Raw genomic sequence first — 26236 nt, forward strand, 5'->3', positions numbered from 1 at the left:
CACTTTTGCCTTTAAAATATAACTATGACAACAATATATATATATATATATATATATATATATATATATATATATATATATATATGTTCCCCCATCACTTTGTGTTTTCAAGAACAGTCTTGTACGGTATATTATTTATAATTTTGGTGAGTTTAATGCATTACCCGGTGTTACTAACATGACCTGGTGTTGGCTTAGTGGTTAGGGGGGCGGCTTGGGATCCCAGGGTCCTGAGTTCAAGCCCCGTTTTCCGCTGAATTAACACCAGGGGGTTGACTCAGTCTGTCATCCTTCTGAGGTCGGTGAAATGAGTACCAGTGTAGCAGCCAAAAGGCTGCACATGAAGAGAAGGGGATATTGACGGATTAATTAATTCTGGTATTGGTGTGGCACAGGCATGATGGGCCGAATGGCCTCCTTCTGCACATTCATTTCTTGTAATCCTTGTAATACATTAGAATAAGCATTTCTTTTCAACTCATCTTGAATCTTACTGTAATGGAACAAATGTGGATGTGACCGAAACGCCATAATTGACATGTGGTGAAATAGCGCCACCTTTGGTGGTAGCCGGTATTACAACTCATCTTGCTTCATCTTCTGATATACGGTATTGTGATCAAAAAAATAAAAATATTTCTTTCAAAAATTATAAAGTGCATTTCCAAGACTATGCCGCAGCACATTGCCCACTGAAGTTAGGCCGAGAAGGGTACTCCCACTCTTCGGGCGGTAGTGCCCGCGAGTATGCTACAACACCACAAGAGGTGGCATGCTGCGATTGGAATTGGTGTCAATCCTGCAAAGCATTTCCACTGTTTATTTGAACAGGAATAAAGTCATTTACTGGATGGAAGCAACTGTGGTGAATAAATACCGTTATAAAATGTTTAAATTCTGACAGACATGAATTTTGACATCAGTGAAGATCTGTATCAATCGGTTGTATTATTAAGGAATTGCATCAATTTTGAAGTTTCCTTGTTTCATATATCACGAGTAATTAACAGTATAAATGGCCTCCACTCCTCAGAGTTATACCTACCATTGTTCTGACATCAAAACAGGATATTACACATCAATAACCTGGATCAACAAATGGAGATGACGAAGGAAGATGTGATTAACATCTACTTTTCCAGCAGTTGTTAAGAAATATCATCATCATCATCATCATCATCATCATCGTGTACCATGCCCTATGCAGAGTGTTGATGCTGCCGAAGCAGCTACTGGGCTACAATCCTGGTCAGGTCGCCACTCTGACTCGGAAAGTTCGGGCAGGAATTTGAAATTCGATCAGGGTGCCGGTGTTGGGATTGCCAGATTTCTGATTCGCCATAACTGGGCAACAACAAGAGGAGGGTGGTCTGGGGGTCTCCACCCCTCTCAACCCCCCCCCCCCAGAAAACTTTAATTTCAAGGAAGTCCATATCCTGAATTTCTGTGACTTCTGAGAAGTGAAATAACCAGATTCCAGACCATGAAATACACTTACCTCAGCTCTCATGGACTGTACTGTGACGCTCGGCTAATGTACATGCGCACGCGTGATGACATGCCTGTATATTCTGGGACAATGTACACATGCATGCACGTGAGGACATCACGATATACACGTTCAATTAAATGACCTGCACATTGATTCACAGCATCCCAGCCAACACAATAATGGTGTTACAATTACAACTTCATAAAAACATGCCAAACATTGTGAAATTATGATCGCTTCAAATATACAATATATTTTCCATTAGACTTGTATTTACGAGTAAATGTTAATAATTACAAATTGTGTTAATTTATACTTCTATCTGTCTAGGAGAAGCCAATTCTTGCAGAAATTTTTCCATAAGGCAAACTTGTATGTGCCTGGATGGGTTTGGGGGTAGAGGAGCAGCGACTGCAACCCGAATCCTATCCAGGTTCCTCCTGACGACCCCATCTTTGCTCTTTACTTCTTCGGGTTCCTTCTGATGACTCCAATGCAGTATTTGGTCTTCCGTTTGATTCTGACCGGATATTTGACATACGGTCGGTACCTCCGATCGGACACTGCACAGACCCCTTAAAAACCAGACGGCCCGCTCAGAAACCGGACGTCTGTCAACGCTTACCGGCAATAGCTTGCCTACTCTTTGCGAAGGACACTGGGATGTTTATTAACGAACGTCCACCAACTAATGTGGTCGACAGGACGTTTAAAGTCCATCCGAGGGATGACAAACATATTGATGAATCACCCTGCCTGTGAAACACCACACTGACAGTTTATAACTGGGTCAGGATTCAGACCCAGGCTATACTGCTCAGAGGTGAGTGTCCGTACCTCTCGGCCATCCTGCCTGCCCCATGATTTCAATCATCTAATAATCGACACACATGACAGCAAATAATACATAATTTAAGCACCAGCATTGCCGGAAAGTCACAGTGATACAAAGTTAGCCTCAGAGGCCAGTAGAATTACAATGTGGGATAAATGCATTTCACAGCCACGTCGCACACCCAACAAAGGCAAGAGGAAGCTGTCGCCATGGAAATGACTCGGAAATTGATTTCACATTTACAGATATTTATTTATTTAATTTATGACAGGAAGTGAGGGGAAAAGAAAGAGGACCTGTGAAGTCAGCCTGACTTACTCCATTGGGCGATGGCCAAGAAGCCTTGACCGTGAGTCGTTGCGTGTAGGCTGTGAGTAGTTCCTTTCTGGCATGGAACAATGGAGAATGAGCAATCTATGGCGAGTTTTCGGCAATTTTTTAAGTTTCTGGTGTTTTTATACTTCCCTTTAACATGGTGACTAATTTAGTCGTTGCTGGAATAAGTCGCTAGTTTATTTAACATGGTATGGGTACTTTATTTGAGACGGAGCAATATTTTTACGTTAAATATTTAATGTACTGGCATCTTATTTTTCACATGTTATCCAATAGAAAATTCATAGCTTGAGGAGCAGGTATAATATGTTTGACTGGAGTGTTTTTATTTATTTATTCGTAGACAGAGTCAAGATTCGTGGACGAGCTAGAACACAGAACGTATCAGGATGCAACAGAACAAAAGGAACAGCAGAAAGAATGGGAAAACACACCAATAACAGGATTGAAGGACAAAATAGGAGACTTCGACAAATAAGTAATGAGGGCTTGGGGAGGACAGATATGCCCGGTGTTGGTTTAATGGTTTGGGTGGTGGGCTTGGGATCCTAGGATCCTGAGTTCAAATCCTGCTTGGCTGGTGAATCAATACCAGGTGGGGTTGACTCTGCCTGTCATCCTTCTGAGGTCGGCAAAATGAGTGCCAGCTTTCTGGTATACTGTGTCGGAGTGACGACCTGTCTAGGATTGTGTCCAATAGTAAATGAGACTGCTGAGGCAGCACCAACGTTCTGTACAGAGTATGGTCCCGATGGATGGATCGATGGATGGATGGATGGAGGACAGATGCAGTGGACAATGTGGATATAGAAGCAAACTCTCAGGAAGGAAAAATTGCGGCCAGAGTTGGAGTTGGATCTGCGGCGGAGTTGGATCTGCGGCCGGAGTTGGATCTGCGGCCGGAGTTGGATCTGCGGCCGGAGTTGGATCTGCGGCCAGAGTTGGATCTGCGGCCGGAGTTGGTTCTGCGGCCGGAGTTGGTTCTGCGGCCGGAGTTGGTTCTGCGGCCGGAGTTGGTTCTGCGGCCAGAGTTGGTTCTGCGGCCAGAGTTGGTTCTGCGGCCAGAGTTGGATCTGCGGCCAGAGTTGGATCTGCGGCCAGAGTTGGATCTGCGGCCAGTTGGATCTGCGGCCAGAGTTGGATCTGCGGCCAGAGTTGGATCTGCGGCCGGAGTTGGATCTGCGGCCGGAGTTGGATCTGCGGCCGGAGTTGGATCTGCGGCCGGAGTTGGATCTGCGGCCGGAGTTGGATCTGCGGCCGGAGTTGGTTCTGCGGCCGGAGTTGGTTCTGCGGCCAGAGTTGGTTCTGCGGCCAGAGTTGGTTCTGCGGCCAGAGTTGGATCTGCGGCCAGAGTTGGATCTGCGGCCAGAGTTGGATCTGCGGCCAGAGTTGGATCTGCGGCCAGAGTTGGATCTGCGGCCAGAGTTGGATCTGCGGCCAGAGTTGGATCTGCGGCCAGAGTTGGATCTGCGGCCAGAGTTGGATCTGCGGCCAGAGTTGGATCTGCGGCCAGAGTTGGATCTGCGGCCAGAGTTGGATCTGCGGCCAGAGTACTGTGAGGTGTTATGAGATTGAGGTTAAGGGTGTCCTGTTATTGGGCAAGGACATCCCAGCAGTCGAGATCCACTACTTGCCACTCAATGTCCAGTTGTGGACGATCCTGCTGGGACGAGGATCCATGCGAAACTGAACCCTTTCCTACTTTTCCTGATTCTTGTTAATAAAGTGAATGCATGTTCCTACATTCTGGCAGTTGTGTATTGCTGGCACCGAGCTTCTTGATGCATCATGCTACAGAAACCTGGATTTTGTGATTAGAGGTGGTCTTATGATTTTTTTTTTAATCGTTCTGCTCAGTTTTTCCTTCGATGCATTTCTATGACGTGAGATTGACATTCATTGGAGTAAATTTGGCAGTCTACGTCATAAAGGCAAAACCTCTCAGCCATACTAGTGACTGGCTGCAGCAAGACTCTTTTCGGTGTGAGCCAAATTAGGATTGTCTCCCTTTCATGGGAGATCCCACAAGCAACCGGATTACATGATATTTCATGTACAGACTCTACTTTTTTCAGCAAATAATGTGCAAACTCCACCCACCTATAGGGTCGGTACTCTGCTCGTATACAATATTGCCCAAATGGAAACTTGTACTTTTTCTATTCCACGTGCGACTTTTCCCTCTGTCACTAACCAAGGTGAGCAGAACCTGTAAAAAAAGAGAAATTAATTAATTCTATTTTGCACCCTCTTAGCTTGGTACCGAGGGGGTTTACCGATTGGGGGGGGGGCTTTTGATTATGACTGGTGAACCACAAGTGTTAATAGAGAAGGCCCTCAGACAGAAGGTCTAACGGGGTATATAGGGTGATAAGGGTTCTACTAGGGTCTATAGGGTCTACAGGGTCTTAGGGTCCTAAACGGTCTGAGGGGTCTTAAGCATCTGAGAGGTCTAAAGGATCATAGGAGTCTTTTGGGTCTTAAAGGTGTTACGGGTCTAACAAGTCTAAAGGAGTTTTATGGGTCTTTGGGGGTCTAAAGGGTCTTTGGGGTTTAAAGGGTCTTTGGGGTCTAAATTGTCTTAGTGCTATAAAGGATCTTGGGGGGTTTAGGGGTCTAAAGGGTCTCAAAGATCTGTTGGATCTAAACAGTCTTAAAGGTTGAAGGGGTCTAAAAGGTGTAAGGGATCTAAAGGTCTACATGTCTAAAAGGTATGTTCCAAGAGTCCGTAATTAATAGATGTAATTAATCGATGTAGTCAAGGTCCAGCAATAAGTAATTCATAGACATACTCATGGTCCAACTCACACTCAAACAGTACATAATTAAGACATACTCACGGGGGTCGACCAAGACCTCACCTCGACGAGGGTTCACCGTCCACATGTGTTTTTCAGTTTTATATACAGTATATACTATACATAAGTATCAAGTGAATTGGTTGAAAATTGACGATGTAAGTGACCTTGACCTTTGACTTTTTGACCCATTGCCCTCAAAACCATATAGGCTTCCAGCTTGTCACTACCTCTACCAGGTGGTGAAGATCTGAGTAAAAATGTGACCTGTAGGCGATTGACAGACAGACAGAAAGGCAAACAGAATAACAGACCAGACCAACCAATGTACAGTACTTGTAAGTACCAAACACACTCTCTGCTTGACCAAGATTATCCAAAACCTCCATTTTCTGAGTCAAAGACATCACTTTCCTTGACGTTTTTGCACTTGGTTCACCACTAGCAACAGTTTTCCTCTTGGGAGCCATGGTTAAAAACCACTGAAACCAATAATAACCAAAAAAAAGTAATTTATTATGATAGGTACAGTACAGTAGGGGATGGTACTGGGAAATCCGACAAGGTTTTCTGTTCAAACTCATGCATGTTTACGTCTGCTACTACGAGCAAATCTATGTGTGTGAGTGTCACGAGGAGTCGAGATCATTCATCGGTGATCTCGACTCCTTTCCAGATGCGAGGTATCCATGTTGTTGGACGTACATCGCGCTCTCCTTTGGACCGGAGATAAGTGTTGTTCAAGCACGTTGACACTTGACACAATTGCCACAATTTGATCACGATTTAAAAGCGGCGTGGTCCTTCAAATTGGGGTCACCCTCAAGACACTTTCGAACGCTGCGGACCACATCTGCAAGAGATATGCTTGTAAACACCGTGCATGCATCGCATGAGTCAATAGTTTCATCCTCAGTTGGCTTCATGTCATTTGTCTTCTCCACAAAGTCCTGGGTATTCCTCATGTGAAGCTCGGATTGTCCCACTAACGGACCCAATACGGTGCCGATAGAAAGTCTACACCCCTTTCAAAATTTTCACCTTTTGTTGCCTTATAGCCTGGAATTAAATGACATTAAATCTGACTTTTCCCACCTTTATTTACACATCGTAACCCACAACTTCCACGTGAAAAACAAATCCTACAAATCTCAGAAAATTAATTAAAAATACAAAACTAGAATATCTTGGTTGGATAAGTGTCCACCCCCCTTATAATAGCAATTGTAAATTAACTCAGGTGTAACCAATCATCTTCAAAATCACACACCACGTTAATTGGCCTCCACTTGTGTTAACCCCTGGATCACAGTCAATACAATCATTAAGAAGTGGGAAGGTGTATGGTACCACCAAGACCCTGCCTATATCAGGCCATCCCTCCAAACTGGATGACCAAGTAAGGAGGACACCAAGAGGTCAATGGCAACTTTCAAAGAGCTACATGCCTTTATGACAAAGACTGATCACTGTGTGCATGTGACGACAATATCCCAAGCACTCCACAAGTCTGGCCTGCACGGTAGGGTAGCAATAAGGAAGCCATTACTCAAAAAAGCCCACCTTGAGTCATGTTTGAGGTATGTAAAAAAACCACTCTGGAGATTCTGAAGCCATGTGGCAAAAAGGTTTTTGGTCTGACGAAACCAAGATGGAACTTTTTGGTCTACATGCAAAACGTTACATTTGGTGCAAACCCAGCACAGCACATCACCCAAAGAACACCATCCCTACTGTGAAGCATGGTGGTGGCAGCATCATGTGATGGGGATGTTTCTCATCAGTAGTGACTGGGGTACGTGTCAGGATATAAGGGAAAATGGATGGGGCAAAATACAGAGTGTGCCTGCAGACACAGCAGTGCCTTTTCAGGCAGAATGCCTGTAGACACAACAGTGCCTGAAAGCCCGGATGAGCCAGCATCAAAGGGTCGAGCCCCTCAGAGTGTGTTCCAGACTCAGTGGTGTATTTCCATCTGCAGACCATTGGCCATATCTTTAGCACCAAAGAATAAGTGATATTGGACAGAGAAAGCAAGTGCTTCGAGTGCGGAGTAAAGGAATCTATTTGGGAAAGAGTGGAGATTCTCAACAAGAAAGTAAATCCCTTCTTCAGTTTATCCCATGTGTGGGACCGGGTGCTGGTGGAGGTTCCCCGTTCCATCACATGAGCAGTAAAGGTCACGTGCACTTGACAGCACTCATGTGACATTCACTGCCAAAAATCACAACGTGACACTCCTGCACAGCATTTAAGAGAAGTGGCCAATCCAACTGCGGTGATTGCCAGCAAAAGCCGATTGGCTAATCAGTGCAACGTCGCATTCTGACAAGTCTATTTCCAGTAATTGATCTAACCTCTTATTATGTCTTACTGGATGAATCCTAACTTTCATAAACTTATAAGTAACTAAAATGGTACTCAGTAGAGCGCATATCTCCTCCAAGCTGAACAGTTCACGTTTTGTATCCCACTAATAGGCCGGATCAGGATCCAGACCTGAACCAAAATCTAATCGGTGTGTTCTTATCACATACACAACTCTTCCAATAACTTTTGTAATAATCCCTCCACTACTTTTTGAAATACAATAACATGCTCGATATAATTTTTGGCCATATATCTCAATGGTGAAGAATCACTTAAAAAAAAATTGAAGTTCTCGTATCCGGATCAAGATCTAGATCTTCACCAAAATCTAATCAATTTGTCATTGTCACACACCCAACATGCCCTCCATGTTTCATCCAAATCCATCCACAACTATTTTGAGATATCCAGCTCACAGACAAATAGACAGGGGTGAAAACACAAATGCAGTCCACCTTCGCTGATGGAGGTAACTATTGTCTGCAGTGTTTGATTGATGTGACTCTAACCATTTTGCTATATTGTTACAAACGTTCTCCACAAGTTGACGTCACTTGAATGTTGCAACATGAAAAGTAATGTTTTATAATCCTTCAGAAGTGAATAACTCCATACTTGCTTCGTGTGTTTGAATTTTTTATTTTTTTGTATACCTTGTCGAGGCTCGTGTGAGAGCTAACACACAACGCACAGCAAGGGGGGCATGAGACAAGAGGGGCGGGAGTGGGAAGGACAAAACAGTGGGGAACAGAGACATTAGGAGATCTGTGGAAGGGAGAGGGATGGGGTGGGGAACATGGGGTATACAAGATGGACATTACAGGGACTTTCAGGAAGGAAAGCAGGGAATTTGAAGGAGGTGGGCTTGGGTGGATTATCGGGGGTAGTAAAGATCGAGGATTTGGATGGGGATGATAAGAGGTGGTGGTGAACAGCTGGTTTGAAGGCCTGGAGGGAAAATGGGATTGAATAGAGTGAGCGAGGTTATTCCAAAGGTGGGAAAAAAGAGGAATGAAAGAGTGAAGGTGAGCAGTGATTCGTGATTCTGGTAGTTTTACCAGAAGGGGGTTGTTGGCGGACCTTGAGCACCCTGCGGAAATGTGTTGGGGACAAATTGCAGAGAGAGCAGGGGGGGGCGAGGCTCGAGAGGAGACTGTAGAAGACAGAAAGACCACCGACCAGCCTGTGGTGAGAGAGTGAGAGGCCCAAAGACACCGCCTCATTGTGGGAGATACCAATGATCCGAAATGCCTTGGTTTCCACAGCGTGAAGCCGAGAAAGGTGGGAGGGTAGGAGCACCAGCCCGGAGGGGAGAGCAGTACTCCATCAGGCTGCGGACGAAAGCTTTGTAAGTGGTCAGGAGCTCAGGTGGGCCGAGGAAGGACTTTGCACTACGGAGGATTCCCAGTCGGCGACTGGCTTTGGAGGCGAGGTTGGAAATGTGGCTTTCCCAGGAAAGGTCATGGCAGATAGTGAGATCCAGAAGCTTGAAAGAAAGGACCTCTTCCAGAGGATTGTTGAGAAAGTGGATGGGGGGGGCGTTCTCTAGACGATACTTTCGGAGAGACATAGTGAGAGTGTGAGATTTGTCTGGATTGAAAGACATGTTCCACGTGTTTGACCAGTTTGTGATTTTATCCAGATCTGCAGTGAGCGAAGAAGCTGCTGCTTGCCGATCTAAATTTGATCTCAGTTGAATGCAGATCTGTATCCTTATTTCCTCCACACCGATGACAACAACACTTTCCTATTTCACCTTTTCCCCTTCATCCTTTCCATTCCAATTCCATGTATGAGCAATCTGTCATTCCTTTTCCTACCTGTTCTATCTCTCCCCAGATGTGCAATCCCCTCGTTCGCAGTTCAGTGCTCTAACCATGAAGATTTTTGACAAATTGCAAGGAGGACGGCCTCGCCGTCCAGCGTCGCTAAGGAAATCCCCGAGGACTTCTGATGAAAATGTCCCACAGCCATGGCAGAGCCACATGGTAAGTGGAGTAACAAGTGCTGAACCATGTGCTATCACCATGGAAATAATGGGCAACAAGACATTTTCGTTTTGAGATGTTGATGCGTCACTGTTTAAACTTCCTTCATACTGTGGCAAACACAGTAGAATATACAACTAAAGTACACATGTAACTTTGCAGGATCTGCAAACCTCATTTCTGCAGTCGGTAGTTTAACACTAAACTACATTTTCTTTCATACTCATCCTAAATTAATGAAGTGGTTATTTTCTCAAGTTGGGCCTTTTGCATCAGAAGGACATTTCTGGAGGGCAAATTGAGTCATTGCAAGTTCATTATTCTCTGGATGGAAAACAATGATTTTCCTAAAGTGTTCCTTTTCTATAAAGTCTATAAAGTATGCACAATTTGAATGTTAGTACATCTATAAAGTATGTACAATTAGAATGTGAGTACGTCTATAAAGTATGTACAATTAGAATGTGAGTACGTCTATAAAGTATGTACAATTAGAATGTGAGTACGTCTATAAAGTACGTACAATTAGAATGAGTATGTCGATAAAGTATGTACAATGAGAATGTGAGTACGTCTATAAAGCATGTACAATTAGAATGTGAGTACGTCTATAAAGTATGTACAATTTGAATGTGAGTACGTCTATAAAGTATGTAAAATTAGAATCTGAGTACATCTATAAAGCATGTACAATGAGAATGTGAGTACGTCTATGAAGTATGTACAATTAGAATGTGAGTCTGTCAAAAAAGTGTGCACAATTAGAATGTGAGTACGTCTATAAAGTATGTACAATGAGAATGTGAGTACGTCTATAAAGTATGTACAATTAGAATGTGAGTACATCTATAAGGTATGTACAATTAGAATATGAGTACATCTATAAAGTATGTACAATTAGAATGTGAGTACGTCTATAAAGTATGTACAATTAGAATGTGAGTACGTCGATAAAGTATGTACAATGAGAATGTGAGTAAATCTATAAAGTATGTACAATTAGAATATGAGTACATCTATAAAGTATGTACAATTTGAATGTGAGTACGTCTATAAAGTATGTACAATTAGAATGTGAGTACATCGATAAAGTATGTACAATCAGAATGTGAGTATATCTGCAAAGTATGTACTATTGGAATGTGAGTATATCCATAAAGTATGTACAATTAGAATGTGAGTATGTCCATAAAGTATGTACAATTAGAATGTGAGTATGTCCATAAAGTATGTACAATTAGAATGTGAGTATATCCATAAAGTATGTACAATTGAAAGTGCAGAACGTTTGGGCGGCATTGTAGGGGTTGAAATAAATTAAAAACTTTCACGGATAATTCACACAAAGACAACACTGCAGAGTAACACTACGAGTAGCGATCACACGTCAATGTGAAATGGACAAGGTGAGATGCTGAATGCATGCTATGCGCGGGAGATGCAGAGAATGATGCTACGGTCACTGAGCCAATCAGAACCCAGGATACAGAACTCCATGCTGTGGTTGGTCGCCTCCCATCCATCAGCCAATAGCGTGCCGTGTACGATCTCACGTGGGTAAACTAGCGCAAGTGGAAGCGGCCGCATCTGCGTTTTCCATATGCACGACTCTTTGTCTACTCTTCTACTGTACACTATGTACAGTATTTTATTTCTTATAAATCGTTTTAATTTCATTTTTTTTTTACGTTTTAAAATTTTTTTAGGCTAGAAAATGCTTATTTTTACCATAAAAATAATTAAAGTAATAAATATATAAAAAATACATTTGTACCGCAAAATCCCGTGATATAGCGAAAAATCGACGATCTAAAATTAGATATGTAAGAGTTAAAAATCCGCGATACAGTGAGACCGCGAAAGGTGAACCGCGATATGGCGAGGAACGACTGTATATCCATAAAGTATGTACTATTAGAATGTGAGTATATCCATAAAGTATGTACTATTAAAATGTGAGTATATCCATAAAGTACGTACAATTAGAATGCTTCCTTCCCTTTGATCCTCTTCAGTAATCATTCCACAAACTCCCCCCCCCCCCCTGTGTTGCAGTGCCAAGGTGCACAGAGACTACTTGAGGCAGAACGTGAAGCAGTCGCGAGTTTGAAGTATCTGCGACAAGTAGCTGGAAAAGGGGTTGCTGAGTTGCTGCCAATGTCTGCCAGCCGCTTGTTGGAATGCATGCTGGCCTTACAGCAGGCACTTTTGCATTCCAATGACAGGTGTGCAAATGCACAGCACTATCCTTACTTTTTGGGACATTGCCACAAGCCTGTTCTTTATATATTTATCTTTATCTTTCTGTCTAAATGTGTTTATTGTTTAGATTGTCTGGCTTGGTTTTACAAGTGCTTGTTGGAATTTTTGTCTGTCTCAAAGTGTTGTATCAGTATAGTACAAGTGAAGGAATTTTGCAGATTTATATATTTTAGAGATTATCTTTCCCACTCCTTACACAGATATCTAAATTGTTATGGATTTGCCTCAGGGTAGATTACAAGGGGGAGTTCTTGCAATTGACTTCCCCAATAGTGATCCTGAAGCCACCGTGCCACAGATAACTCCGTGGTGCAATGGGATGTTAACCAACCACAGACGCTGTCTGAGACATTTAATTTATGAAGAGTCCAGCTTCCAAATCCCGCTTTACCTTCCCGGCAAAGTGAACACCCCAGATAGGGAACTGTGCTTCTCAACATGCAACCGATTCCAGGATACCATCGAGCTTTACCATATATTTGCGCATTGGCTCTCTCTATCGAGTGCAGCCTATGGCTGCTGGTTGCATCATTGGTTGGGACGTGGCTATGCCGCTGATGCAGTGTCCCCCTTACCAGTGCACTGGTACTCATTTTGCCGACCTCGGAAGGATGACAGGCTGAATCAACCTCCTGGTGTATTAATTCAGCGGCCCAGCGGGGCTTGAACTCAGGACCCTAGGATCCCAAGCCGCCACCCTAACCACTAAGCCAACACCAGGCTTTACGCATTGGCTCCTGATTATTCATAACGGATCGGCTCAGGAGAACTCCCTGTTTGGAGCACACTATGTTTAACCAATGGAACTGACAACCGGACAGTTTGAAAAGGATTATTCTTCAAGAAAGCCACGTATTTACAGGGCAAGCAGAGTTACAAATAGACAATCCTTATTTATGCACATAAGCCCCTTAGTCAATCAACTTAACACAAATAATGCAGGCGCCGCTCTCATTACGGGAAAAAGAAGATGAGCAAGACGGATATCCAGATAGTGAGAGCAATCTTATATATTATTTCCGAGTTTGTGGTTTCGTGTCGCGCTATCTTCGACTTTGTTCTGCGCTCGAGTAACGTGATATTCGGCTTACATTATCTCAAAGACCATATGAGGTGCATGGTACAAAAAAAAGTAAATAAAATGGTTCTGAAACAGTGAAATCGTATTCCACTTACTGCATTAAAGTAAAATTACTACTGATACTCTGCATCAGTTCCTTTCTCAAACACACCCACCCCAACATGTCGCGCAGAGCGCGGGTTATGCTAGTGGTGTATATTGTCGACCCCCCTCTTGCCCACACGTGAACAGGCTGGCTCACATGTGACTGAACAGGGTGGATGATCGATATGGGTGTGTGGAGGTACGGAGTGCGAAGTGCAAGAGTGTCAGGTGGGAGTTTGAGGTGTGAAGTGTGAGGTGGGTCCTTAAAAGGGCTGTTGGCACTTCTGCTGATTGCTCAGCGTTCAAAGGGAATAAGGGAGAGAAAACAACGTCCATGTCCAGCAGCTCTTTCTGGGGTTATCCCTCCTCTGCCTCGGACTGCCCCTCTCTCGCTTCAGGCTCCAGTTCTCCCTCCAGGCTCCAGTTCTCCTCCCAGGCTCTTCCGATATCCTTCTCGCTGCTCCCAGACACAGCCACCCGGCTCCAATCTCTGCATCAGCCTTTTATAAGTGCATGGTCTGTCTCCCACCATGCCCACTCACCTCATGATCCAGCAGCTTTCCATTGGCTGTTTCTGTGATCTGGCAGTACTCATTGGTCGGCTTGGAGCTTGCTGTCCTTGCGCTGCGCCGCCACCATGTGTCCTTGCGCTGTGCTGCCGCCATGTGTCCTCCTTCTCCTTTGCCGTCACCATGCGTCCTTGCGCTGCGCCGCCGCCATATGTCCTTATGCTGTGCCGCCGCCATGTGTCATTGCACTGCCACCATGTGTCCTTGCACAGCCACCTGCAGGCTATTTTGTTTGAGGTTCATTGGTTTTGTGGTGTTGAGTCGTGTAAGTGTTTTGTAAAGCGTGTTTGATATGTGCTTAGAGAGAGAGAGAGAGAGAGAGAGAGAGAGAGAGAGAGAGAGAACGAGGGAGAGAGAGAGAGAGAGAGAGAGAGAGAGAGAGAGAGAGAGAGAGAGAGAGAGAGAGAGAGAGAGAGAGAGAGAGAGAGAGAGAGAGAGAGAGAGAGAGAGAGAGAGAGAGAGAGAGAGAGAGAGAGAGAGAGAGAGAGAGAGAGAGAGAGAGAAACGAGAGAGAGAGAGAGAGAGAGAAAACGAGGGAGAGAGAGAGAGAGAGAGAGAGAGAGAGAGAGAGAGAGAGAGAGAGAGAGAGAGAGAGAGAGAGAGAGAGAGAGAGAGAGAGAGAGAGAGAGAGAGAGAGAGAGAGAGAGAGAGAGAGAGAGAGAGAGAGAGAGAGAGAGAGAGAGAGAGAGAGAGAGAGAGAGAGAGAGAGAGAGAGAGAGAGAGAGAGAGAGAGAGAGAGAGAGAGAGAGAGAGAGAGAGAGAGAGAGAGAGAGAGAGAGAGAGAGAGAGAGAGAGAGAGAGAGAGAGAGAGAGAGAGAGAGAGAGAGAGAGAGAGAGAAAACGAGAGAGAGAGAGAGAGAGAGAGAGAGAAAACGAGGGAGAGAGAGAGAGAGAGAGAGATATATATATATATATATATATATATATATATATATATATATATATATATATATATATATATATATATATATATATATATATATGACAATGGGATTGACAATGGGATTGACACTGCCATGAGCACAACGCATATTTCCCTCCCACAATGAACGTTGGATTCCCAGATTTAACCCGACAAAACACTATGACACTATGATATAACTGCACTATTAGGCGGGACAATTTATGAAAAAAAACACCCTAACCCTCAGCAAATTCTAACAAAAGGTTTTTTCAGTGTTTTTCTTACTTATTGGGTGTCTTAAACGACAGAAAAAAGTCTACCAAAATCTGACCGCTGGAAATAGGTTAAAACTGGGTCAGTTCCAAAAAGGCCGCCACTGACCGTGAAAATCGAGGCGGCAGCTCTAACTTCCTTATTATTAGGTGTAGGACAATATTTTTTGTATCTAACCTCGGATTTTAAGGGTCAAGAAATTCATTGATACCAATGGATTTATGACTTGGTCCATCGATTCCGTAAATCCAAGATGGCGGCCAATATGGCTGTCAACACTCCCAAACAATTTTATATAGGATGGTGGTTTTTGCTTCGTTGTTTTCTTTATTAAATATTACTTATTTTGACCTTCTTTCAGCATTATTTTTCTTGAATATTGAATGTTTGTATTTCTTTCATAATGTCCGAGTTCAACACTGCCATGCAGCAGTTCAATGATCTCACACACATCACAAGTGAACACCACAAAGATTCAACTGATGCTAGAATTGAAAGAGATGCATCAGACCTTTCGAAGATAAGCGCAAAGCTGATTTCATGTTCACCTTTCTCCTCTGACCCCTCATTGAGAAATATCATCAATGGTATGATGGCAAAAGAAGACGTCGTTGTGCATGAATACGAATCCATTGAAAGGAAGAATGAATACAAATCAACAGAATGATTGGACAGCCTGTATTTTCCTTCTCTTTCAAGAGGAAAGACAAAGCCAAGACCCTGGGAAATTCATCTGCTGATAAGGTTTCTCCTGACAGAACCATTGATCCTGATCTACTGTTCCAGCAATTCCTTGTAGTGTCCAGGACAGGACATCTGTCTCCAGAAGAGGTGATGAGATATGAGCTGAATCCTTACCCGTCACCCCTTTTTGAAGATACAAAAATCTTGAGAAAGGCCGACAAGCCTTAACTACCCCCAAGCTATCGATGACCATTGTAACAAGATACCATCAAGTGAAGCGACATCAGATGCTATCCTGAAGACTGAAATATATGTGCTTAACGGAGGCTCCTTACTATGCAAGCTGCTGTGGAGGAGGGGAGATACCTATGGTAAAATAGCCAAGGCATATGCTGACTTTAAAAGTAAGTACTATGGGGCAGCAACTGCTGTGTTTGACGGGTATGGGGCAGCTCCCTCGATAAAGGATAACACACACCAGAGACAGGAAAAAAAAACCCATCAATTCTCCGGTTGTGAACTTCACCAGTGAAACCAAATTTGAAGGGAAGCAGGAAGAATTCCTTTCAAGGGGAAGTAACAAGCAACAACTAATCAGCTTAATAAGTGATGAACTGAGGAGGGTGGGCTGTGTATGGTCATTCAGGCCAGAGGGATCGCTGATGTCGACATCGTTAAAGCCACAGTTTGCACTGCATATGCACATTCCACCACGCTGATTGGAGAGGACACTGACTTGCTAATTCTTCTCCATTACACCACAACAGATGGTAAACCACTGTATTTTAGATTGGACAGTCAGTGAAGAGGCATTCCAAAAATGTGCAACATCAATTGCATAAAGTGTGTCCTTGGCAGTGAGTTGTGTACACAATTGTTATTTCTTCATGCTTTCATAGGATGTGATTCAACGTCCCGTGTTTATAGTGTTGGAAAGAAATTAGCCTTCCAAAAACTCGTGAAGGGTGATCCAGTCCTCCAATCCTGCGCAAATGTATTCACTTTACGAGGCAAGAACCGCACTGACATGGAAAACCTCGGCAGCCAAGCGATGGCTGTTATATTTGGTGGGAAAAGTACATGTTCTCTGGCAGCATTGCGTTATGATATACTCATGAAGAAAGTCGTCTCTGAAAAATAATTTGTTATGCCTGAACGTCTTTCCCCAACTGAGTTTTCCACCAAATTCCATTGTCTCAGGGTATACTTTCAGACCATGACATGGATGGGTATGGACAGTGATATTGATCCTTTCAACTGGGGTTGGAGACTTGAAGACAATCAACTTATACCAATAATGTCTGATATGAATGCTGCTCCTGACACTCCATTGAAAATGGTACATTGCAATTGCACAACTGGTTGCAATATCCCCCGTTGCAGTTGCAAAAGATATGGGCTTCCATTTACTTCTGCATGTGGATCATGTCAACTTACATCCTGTGACAATTCGCACAACCAGCTTTCAGAGGAACTAGAGGACAGTTTTGAGGACTAAACCAAGATGGTGAAAAAGTGACAGTTACTTGTTTTTACTATTGCATTTGGTATGTATTAGTACGTGTCCGTACGTGCGTTCCCGTACGTGCGTGGACGTACGTGCAAAAAAAAAAAACATTTTTCAAACCGCGAGCCAGAAACAACAACCTCACAGGCCGTTCCTTCACTCTTGCATGCCCGTACGTGTGTGGCTGTGCGTGCAAACCAAAAAAAAAACATTTCAAACCGCAAGCCAGAAACAACCACACAGGCTGTTCCTTCGCTCTCGCATGCCCGTACGTGCGTGCCTGTACGTGCAACCCCCCCAAAAAAAACAAACAAAAAAAAACTTTCAAACCGCGAGCCAGAAACAACTATACAGGCCATTCTTTCGCTCTCGCGTGCCTGTACGTGCATGCCAGTATGTGCAACCCCCCCCCAAAAAAAAACAACAACAAAAAACTTTCAAACCGCGAGCCAGAAGCAACCACACAAGCCGTTCCTTCGCTCTCGTAAACAACAAATGGATTGGGGCATTGTGTTTATCTATAAATGCGCATAAGAAATCGAGAAATTATTACAATACATTAAGTCATCACTATCCGGAAGTGGTGTGTGCCCGTACGGAATGTTCACATGCATTCCACGAATTATCGCTTGCATTGAAGTAACAACTGCTGTGATACTTACACACACAGAGTTAATTAAAATCCAAATTTAAATAAAGTTTACCTCCCTGTCTTTGCTTGCCATGACATTCGCTACCATTGACCATTGCCACTCCTACGCCATGGTAACTAAGGCACCGATCCCCATCGTAACTGGCACAGCACGTGACGTGATCGTCGGCCGGCCGCGCACCGGCCTAGGCAGCCACGCCTACGCAGCAACTTGTCCTTTCATTGGTTGGTAAATAAATGGCCATAACTTGGGAAGCACTTGTCCGATTAATATCAAACCTTGAAAAGGCACATACTCAGGTCCCCAGCAATATACCTGGCAAGTTTCAATTAGATCGGACAAGTGGTTGTCGAGAAACAGCGGTCACACACACACAAACACACACACACACACACACACACACACACACACACACACACACACATATACACACACACACACACACACACACATTGCTAGAATTATAGATAGATAAGATTTTTCACTGAATTATTCAGTGAATTATTCTGGAACATGTCAATAAAATTTACTCTCAAAAACACAGATATTTGTATTCTTTGGCCCTAAAACTGATTTACAGGTGAAATAATATAGGAGTTATTGGTAGGTGCCTTTATTCATGATTGTTGGCCGCCATCTTGGATTTATGGATTCGATGGACCAAGTCATAAATCCATTGGCACCAATGAATTGCTTGACCATTAAAACCTTGGGTTAGATATCAAAATTATTGTTCTTCATCTAATAATAAGGAATTTACAGCCATCTTCCTGATTTTCAGGGTCAGTGGTGGCCATGTTGGAACTGACCCAGTTTTAACTCACTTCTAGTGGTAAGATTTTGTTAGACTTTTTTCTGTTGTTTAAAACACCCAGCAGGAAAGAAAGACACTAAAAATCTTTTGTTAGAATTTGTTAAGGGTCCGATGGCACATTGACCCATCTTCATGGTTTTATGTGCTTTGGTATACACCACCCTCAGGGTCACCAAAATCCATTACAATATTTATACATATTGTTACGGATCTGGAAACAATATACATTCAACATACAGATGTCCCAAAAGTCAGTTACTTCGTTAAGTATGTGTGTAGTCAGATCCCCTTCCTTTTGTCTAGTGGGAGAATCAAAGGCGTGCGTTGCGATTTCTTTTAGTTAGGTTATTTCTTCTAACAAGCCATCTAACAACCATCGCATCCCCCGTCATGATCCACCGCCAACCGGCTGCCTTCTCGCACCCTGACGTGCCAAGGCGGGATCTCGCGGTTCCAGTTTCTCGGCTTCCACAAACATTGTAACTCTTTCACGACGACCTTTGCAACATTGATACTGTTTCTCGACAAGTATGAACTCGCGTGGAAGAGTGAGTGGGGTTTCCCGGCAGGGGCCCAAACCCTGCCCAGAAAGGGCGAACCCATATGAGCCTGTCCACTCAGGGCGGGGAGTGACGTCTGTTCAAGCGAGCCCCACCCCGTTGAGGGAGGTCCATAAATTCCCGAGCACTCTCTGAGGCAGGGGTTTGCTACAAAGGTTGTTCTGAGGTTTTTGACAGGGTTGTGTTGGTTGAGAGTCGAGTGAGGAAGAAGGGTCTTGGAGGAAGTTCTCCACGGGTTTCTAACAAGGTTTTGGATAGGGCTCTGAGGGTTGTTGTTGAGCATGCAGTTCTTTTGAAGCGGAGGGTTGAGCAGAAGGTCGTGAAGGCGGCGAACGTGTCCCTGCTGGCCCTCTACAAGGAAAGGAAAGAGCGACCCTGACCCCCCTCCGTGGACCCCACTATTCACCACCTGAGCTCCGCTCAATTGGTCTCAATTGGTCTCAAATTGAAAAGGCCGGATTTTTTGAGTGCAACACAATTAACCTTTTAAAAGTCCATGAAATAATTTAAATTGATAGATTAACTTAAACTTTTCCTATCACTGTGGACGGATGTTTTTACTCGTATTTATCGATGTTGCCCTTCCTCGAAAATTCACCATAAACGGAGTGAGGCCATTGGTACGAAACTGTTGCTGTGGCTTATTTACAATATTTCTCTACCTTTCTTTTCTCCACTCTCCATCCACATCCACCTTTCTGACATCTCTCTTCACTCAGTCTTTAACCATGGTCTACCCCTTCTCCTCCCACCTCACTCTTTCCACGTGTCTGTTCTCTTTGATAGTCAATCTTCCTCTGTCTGCACCAAGTACCCAGTCCACTTCAACTGGCTTTTTACTAATTTTGTCATCAAACCCGACTGCGTATACCAATCTCCTTCCTGCAGTTCATCCATCATCCTTTAACTCCCACAACCATCCTGACACAGTTGTTCTCGCAAATGTGTCACTTCTGTTGTTGCTGCTCTGTCAATGCCATCATCTCCAAACCACATAGGTATGCCAACATTATACACAAACTCAGGACTTTCCCTTCCAGCTTCCTTTATATTTTCCTGTCTACCATAATGCCGTCAACTTTCCTCTATGCATTCACACCCACTTGTATCCTCCTCCACACATGTGACCCTGAACGACCATCCCCGGCTACCATTCCACCTAGCGTCCTAGACCTAGGTGCGCAAAGCTATTCCCCTGCCTAATCTCCTTCCCCTCGAACCTGATGTTCAATTCTCGTCTATGCTGTCGACTCATATTATCACCTCCGTCTTCTTCACATTCATCCTCAGCCATGCTTTTTGAACATCTCCTTGCACTCCTCCAGCATTTCTCGAATTTCCTGATCGCTCTCCACTGCTATTGCCAGATCATCTGCACATAATATCTTCCTGAGGATATCTTTCACACTGACCTTCCTGCTGATCGGCTGCATCACCATAATGAGCATGATTGGGCTAAGTGCCATTCACTGTCTCAAACCAATATTAACTCAAACTCCTCCAACATCTCAAGTCCAAGTACTACTCTTCCCTTCATTACCTTCCACCATCCTAACCTCTACTTTCTTCACTCCCATCCATCTCAACATCACCAATAGCATCTTTCTCGGGACCATCTATTCAGCCGTATCAAGGTGCACAAATCCCTGTACCTTATCCCCTTGAATCTCTAACCTTTTCTCTACGAACTTTCTCAGTGTAAACATCCTATACATCATCCCTCTTCTCTTTCGGAACCCCTGTTGTTCTTCACCTAGCTCCTGCTCCAAACTCTTCTCTATCCTCCCATCCAGGATCCTTATAGTAGCTTCATAGCATGACTTAGAAGTGTGATTTGTCAGTACCTCCCCGGATCTTGTGCGTCTCCCTTTCTCTTCCATCTCGGTACAATCCTCCACTCCCCCGGAATCTTACCTTCTCCCATACATATATTCAACAGCCTCTTTGTCCAAGTGTCTCCAATTTCTCCCACCGCACCTAACATCTCCACATGTACTCATCAATGCTTGGTGCTCTCCCCTTCTTCATCCTCCTTAATGCTGTCCACACCTCTGTCTCTGTAATCTCCACTACTTCCCCTTTCCCCTCCACATATCTCAGTAGCTCCAGTTGACTTTTCCCCTACTCGTTCAGAAATTTTGTGAAGTAGCCTTTCCTTACCTTCAGCACTGCCTCCCTCTCTGTCACCAACTTCCCATCTTCATCATTGATCGCCATCCCTCCCTTCATGTCTTTACCATCCTAATCTCTGTCTCAAGCTATTTTGTGGATGATCTTCACACCATCCTCATCTAATTTGCTTTACAAATCTACTTTCATATCATTCCTTGCCTTATCCACTGCTCTATTTGCTGCTTTCTTCTTCTCAGCAAGGGCAGCAACCCTGCATCTGGTTGTCCTCCTATATCCTTGATCTTCTCTATCCTCTTCCAATCATCCTTCTTCTCACCGACTGCCTTTGTTACTTCCTCAGTCCATCACACCTGGTTTATATTTCATGATGTTCCACCCTTTCCCAGAATATGTCACCTCTTAACTGGAATGGTGACCATGAACCCCTGTGCCACACCAACACTTGCTGCAAACATCATGACCAACAGGGGGTGCCTGTTATGTACACATACCCTGCTTCGGTATCTGTTACACAGTTTACAAGATCTCGAAATTGCATCTTGGAAAAAAAAAACTATCAAGATCGATGTACATTCTGGTTCAGTTGATGTCTTTTATAGACCACAGTAGAATTATGGGAAAACAGTCCCACGTTTCGGTGAGCACATGCAATACATAATGGTGGCAACGAAGTACAGTCATAGTTTTTGGTCCTGAGCATCAATCAATTCCTTATCAAGTTCTTTTTATTGAGAAGCAAAATCTCAAAGCACGTGATGAGGCCGAGTCTTTGGGTCTCTCACTCTCTCACCGCAGGCAGGTCGGTGATCTTTCTGTCTTCTACCGTCTCCTCTCCAGCCTCCCCCCCCCCCCCATATTTCCGTAGCGTGCTCAAGGTCCGCCAGCGACCCCCTTATGGTAAAACTACCAAAATCAAGAATCACTGCTCACCTTCACTCTTTCATTCCTCTTTTTTCTCACCTTTGGAACAAACTCCCACACTCTCTTCAATCCCACTCTTCCCTCCAGGTCTTCAAAACAGCTGTTCACCACCATCTCTTATCTTCCTCCATCCAAAACCACAATCTTTTCTAACCCCGTTAATCCACCCCAAACCCACCTCCTTCACATTCCCTGCTTTCCTTCCTGAAAGTCCCTGTCGTGTAAGGACCTGAAAGTCCCTGTAGTGTCCATCTTGTTTACTCTATGTCCCCCACCCCATCCCTCTCCCTTCCACAGATCTCCTAATGTCTCTGTTCCCCACTGTTTTTTCCTTCCCTCTCCTGTCCCTCTTGTCTCCTGCTCCCTTTTGTTGCACGCTTCTGTATGTTAGCTCTCATATGAGGCTCGATAGTGTTAAAAATATATTAATTCCCATTCCCATTGTTATTCCCATTAAATTCCCATTCCCATTCCCATTGTTATTACATGGACATTAATGCATTTATCGCAGGTGAGTTGAAGGATGAGGCATTTGAAGTGTATCGACGATAAAGGATAAATATGGTTGATGGTTATCCATACCCTGCTGTTGTGAGGGCCCTGTCACACCTTGACGTTTTAGCCAGCGTATGGAAATGTATCAAAATGTATGTAAAACGCTGGCGTACGCTGAACTATTGTTTTTTTTCAGTTTTGGGCGTATTCATAACGAGTTGGACGTATGCATAACGTATTAGTAACATACACAGAACGTTTCAATAAATTATAGATAACTTATACCAACGAATGCTTCGCGTGTTGTCAGCATTCACAACTTATGCCCAACGATCGTCTAACTTATGCATAGCGCGGCAGCGTATCGCCGACGATCACGTGGCGTAGCCTATTAAAAGGCTGCCACTCGACGATTCAAATCATAAGCGCACTAGACATCGAAGTGTCAACATCACCGTCATTTCGAAGAATGCTGCAAAGAAGTCTCCTGGCCGTGGTCGTGGACGCGAACGCAAGGAGGATCCATCATCACCCACACCCTCCCCATCACGCTCACCTACTACTAGTGACATGGACCTACTACTACTACTACTACTACTACTACTACTACTACTACTACTACTACTACTACTACCAACTACTACTGACACGCTCACCTACTACTACTACTACTGATACTACTGACATGGACATCTACTCAACATGGAGTTTGGAACGCTGACGGGTTCCTCCTGTGAACCCCATTTTTATATACAAATTCCCCTAAACGCTGCCAATACGCCATTATATGGTAGCTGTAAGTTAGAAACACGTTCAGTAAGTTCTGTGGTCATCCAGAAGACGTCAAATATGTCTACATACATCAATATGCATTGGAGATACGTTACACATAGGTTCAAAGCTCGTTACTCATAGGTTAGAAATAAGTTTCGGGTACGCTAGATATTACCTCAACATATTTCGACTTATGAGTAACTTACAAGTAACGTGTGTCGACGTGTGTCAACAATCGCATAACATGCCTACAACTTATGGCCAGCGTATGCGGAACGTGTGAGTCATACGCCGAGCACGTCGAGAAATTTTGAGCATGCTTAAAATTTGTCGACGAGCTCGGCGTACTACGACGTATGCCAACGTGCTTCAGCGTGCTTCAACGTGCTTCAGCGTGCTCTTAACATATACAAAACTTACCCATAACGTATTTGACGTGTGCCAGCGTATTCACCAAATTTTTCATACTTCGGCATACGCAGGCTAAAACGTCAAAGTGTGACAGGGCCTTGAATACTGTATTTCCACATGACATGTCATGCATGTATATATCTGCAAAATTGCAGAACATGCACACGATTCTGGAAATCTTGAAATCTGGAAATTGTAGCTCTCATACGAGCCTTGATAGGGTATACAAGAAATAGAAATAAATAAATAAATAAAAGATGTATTTCTAGATGAAACAAACAGTTAATGTCTTCAAGCATGGTGTTAAATACTGTGGTTTACATGTGAATTATTATGAGTTTTGTGTTTACTTTTTAGTGATTCCTCTTCTTTTCTGTTTTATTTACTTCTTTATCAGTTATGTGTTTTTTAACTTTTGGGTTTTTTTTCCATGTCTGCCTAAGTCCTGAGCAACTGAAGTCTCAAAATCAAATTCTGCAGCAAGTGGCCGAGCTTGTGTACTGGGCCGACCAGGCATTACTGGGGTTAGTACCAACTGGACAGAACCAGCCAACTTTGGACAAATCTCCACCAGTGGTCATTGAAACCTTGATTCGCAGGGTGCAGGTATTGTATGGTTGACTGCTTGTGTGTGGCATGGCACCAGTCTATCATGGTTGTGTAATGTTTGCTCTCGGGTAGTTATTTATATGATGCCGAACACAGGTTGTTCTTCACTTGCAGGATCTTGTGAATCTTTCCATGAAAAACTTGCAGAGACCATGTGGCTCAGCCACCTTGCCGATCACTGTGACATCACCGGATGGGTGAGACATTGCTATGATGCTGCTTCAGATGTAACTTATGTCATGACAACAAATGCCAAAACACTTCTTGAGCGGTAAAATTTACCACCTTATTGGTAAAATATGAATATTCATTGAGAACATGTTATTTAACGATGTACATACGGCCCTCCGTATTTGCAAGTGGTAAGTTCCTGGAAAACATCGGATACCTTGGTTTAATGGGAAAAGGGGGGTGAGGTAACAAAGTTAGACAGAACATATCGGGGAATTGGTAAATGTTTAAGAACAATGATTAAAATAAATAAATTACCGTATGTTCAGAACAGTGTGTTTTTCAATTTGTATGATGATGATGATGATGATGATGTGACGACGATAGTGATGGTGTTGGGAGGGGGAGTCGGAAGGATGATTCATGCCCACTGCGGACACTCTCGCACCTATAGCCAGCCTATCTAACAACATTCACTTTTTCGCTTAAACCCATCACTTTCTTCTGCCTCTTTCCAGCGCACTCATCTTTCCCACTCATCTTATGTTTAGAGGCCATGATTAACGGTGATTACAAGTTCACGATAGTAAGTCGAGAGGCACAGCGAGGCGTTTGCAGTTCGGGAACCAAATACACTACTGTACAGATCAACATTGGCGGCTGACTGGATTGGAGGAAACGTGGGATAGAGTGATGGGGGATCACAAACTCGCCAATAATGGAGGTCGATGGGTCACCAATTAGGAATCGGTATACATTTACCAATTCACGAATACTTGGAACTCGCAGATGCAGAACTTGCAAATACTGTTTTGTTATCTGTGCATTTCGCAGAGAGCATGGCTCTTCACAGACGTGCGAGCAAACAAATGGCCTTCCTTCAAGCTCTTCCCCTGTTTACACATCAACAGCTGACCCAGAAATCAGCCCACCTGCCAAACCACCTCACCCTGGTTTATACGACATCAACACAGCACTTGCAAACAGGTATCTAAAACACAAATGAAAAATGAAAAACAACGCCAAAAAAACTGATGAGTGTTTGTCTCTTTATGTTACATTCACATGCTTTCACAATTTTATTCACATTTGTATGGTTTTGATTTGTTTTACTTTGCACGTTTAATTGATTTTTTTTGGCCGTCAGGGCCTCAAGTCCTCCAGAACTTCCACCCAAGATGCGACATACTGTTGCAGGCAAGACACCAGTCGCTGTCGTCGCACCAATGTGCCGCCAAACGCCCACGTCATTCAATTGTGCCGTGCGTATACCACGAACTACGTATACCATGGACTACCCACCGAGTTAACCTTCTACTCAGCACTCATTCTCGTATTCATGCAAGATTAGTTGAAATGAGAATAGATTGATGATATATTGTTACTCATGATGATGTCATTACCAAAATTATCTCAAAACAGATGTATATGTGCCTGCATGTTTCGGAAATTAGTAAGCTATTATTTATTTTGTATTCTCATCAAAAACAAATAGAAACAGAAAACATAAAG

The 26236-nt window shown here is 43.6% G+C and overlaps 1 protein-coding gene across 3 annotated transcripts in view; it reads left to right on the forward strand.

The window, feature by feature from the left end:
• RAPGEF1 (Rap guanine nucleotide exchange factor 1) overlaps positions 1-26236 on the forward strand; it is a 185754-nt gene that overhangs the window by 78831 nt on the left and 80687 nt on the right. For all 3 annotated transcript variants that reach the window (XM_085900070.1, XM_085900066.1, XM_085900074.1), the window contains 6 exons: positions 9671-9819; positions 11875-12044; positions 24388-24550; positions 24668-24750; positions 25559-25711; positions 25872-25986. In XM_085900070.1, coding sequence (XP_085756196.1) covers positions 9709-9819; positions 11875-12044; positions 24388-24550; positions 24668-24750; positions 25559-25711; positions 25872-25986 — 795 coding nt within the window. In that variant the 5' untranslated portion in view covers positions 9671-9708. The remainder of the gene's footprint in view (positions 1-9670; positions 9820-11874; positions 12045-24387; positions 24551-24667; positions 24751-25558; positions 25712-25871; positions 25987-26236) is intronic.

This window comes from Eptatretus burgeri, chromosome 1 (genome assembly GCF_056783735.1).
Source record: "Eptatretus burgeri isolate ZD-2024b chromosome 1, Ebu_testis_v1, whole genome shotgun sequence".
Classification (NCBI taxonomy): domain Eukaryota; kingdom Metazoa; phylum Chordata; class Myxini; order Myxiniformes; family Myxinidae; genus Eptatretus; species Eptatretus burgeri.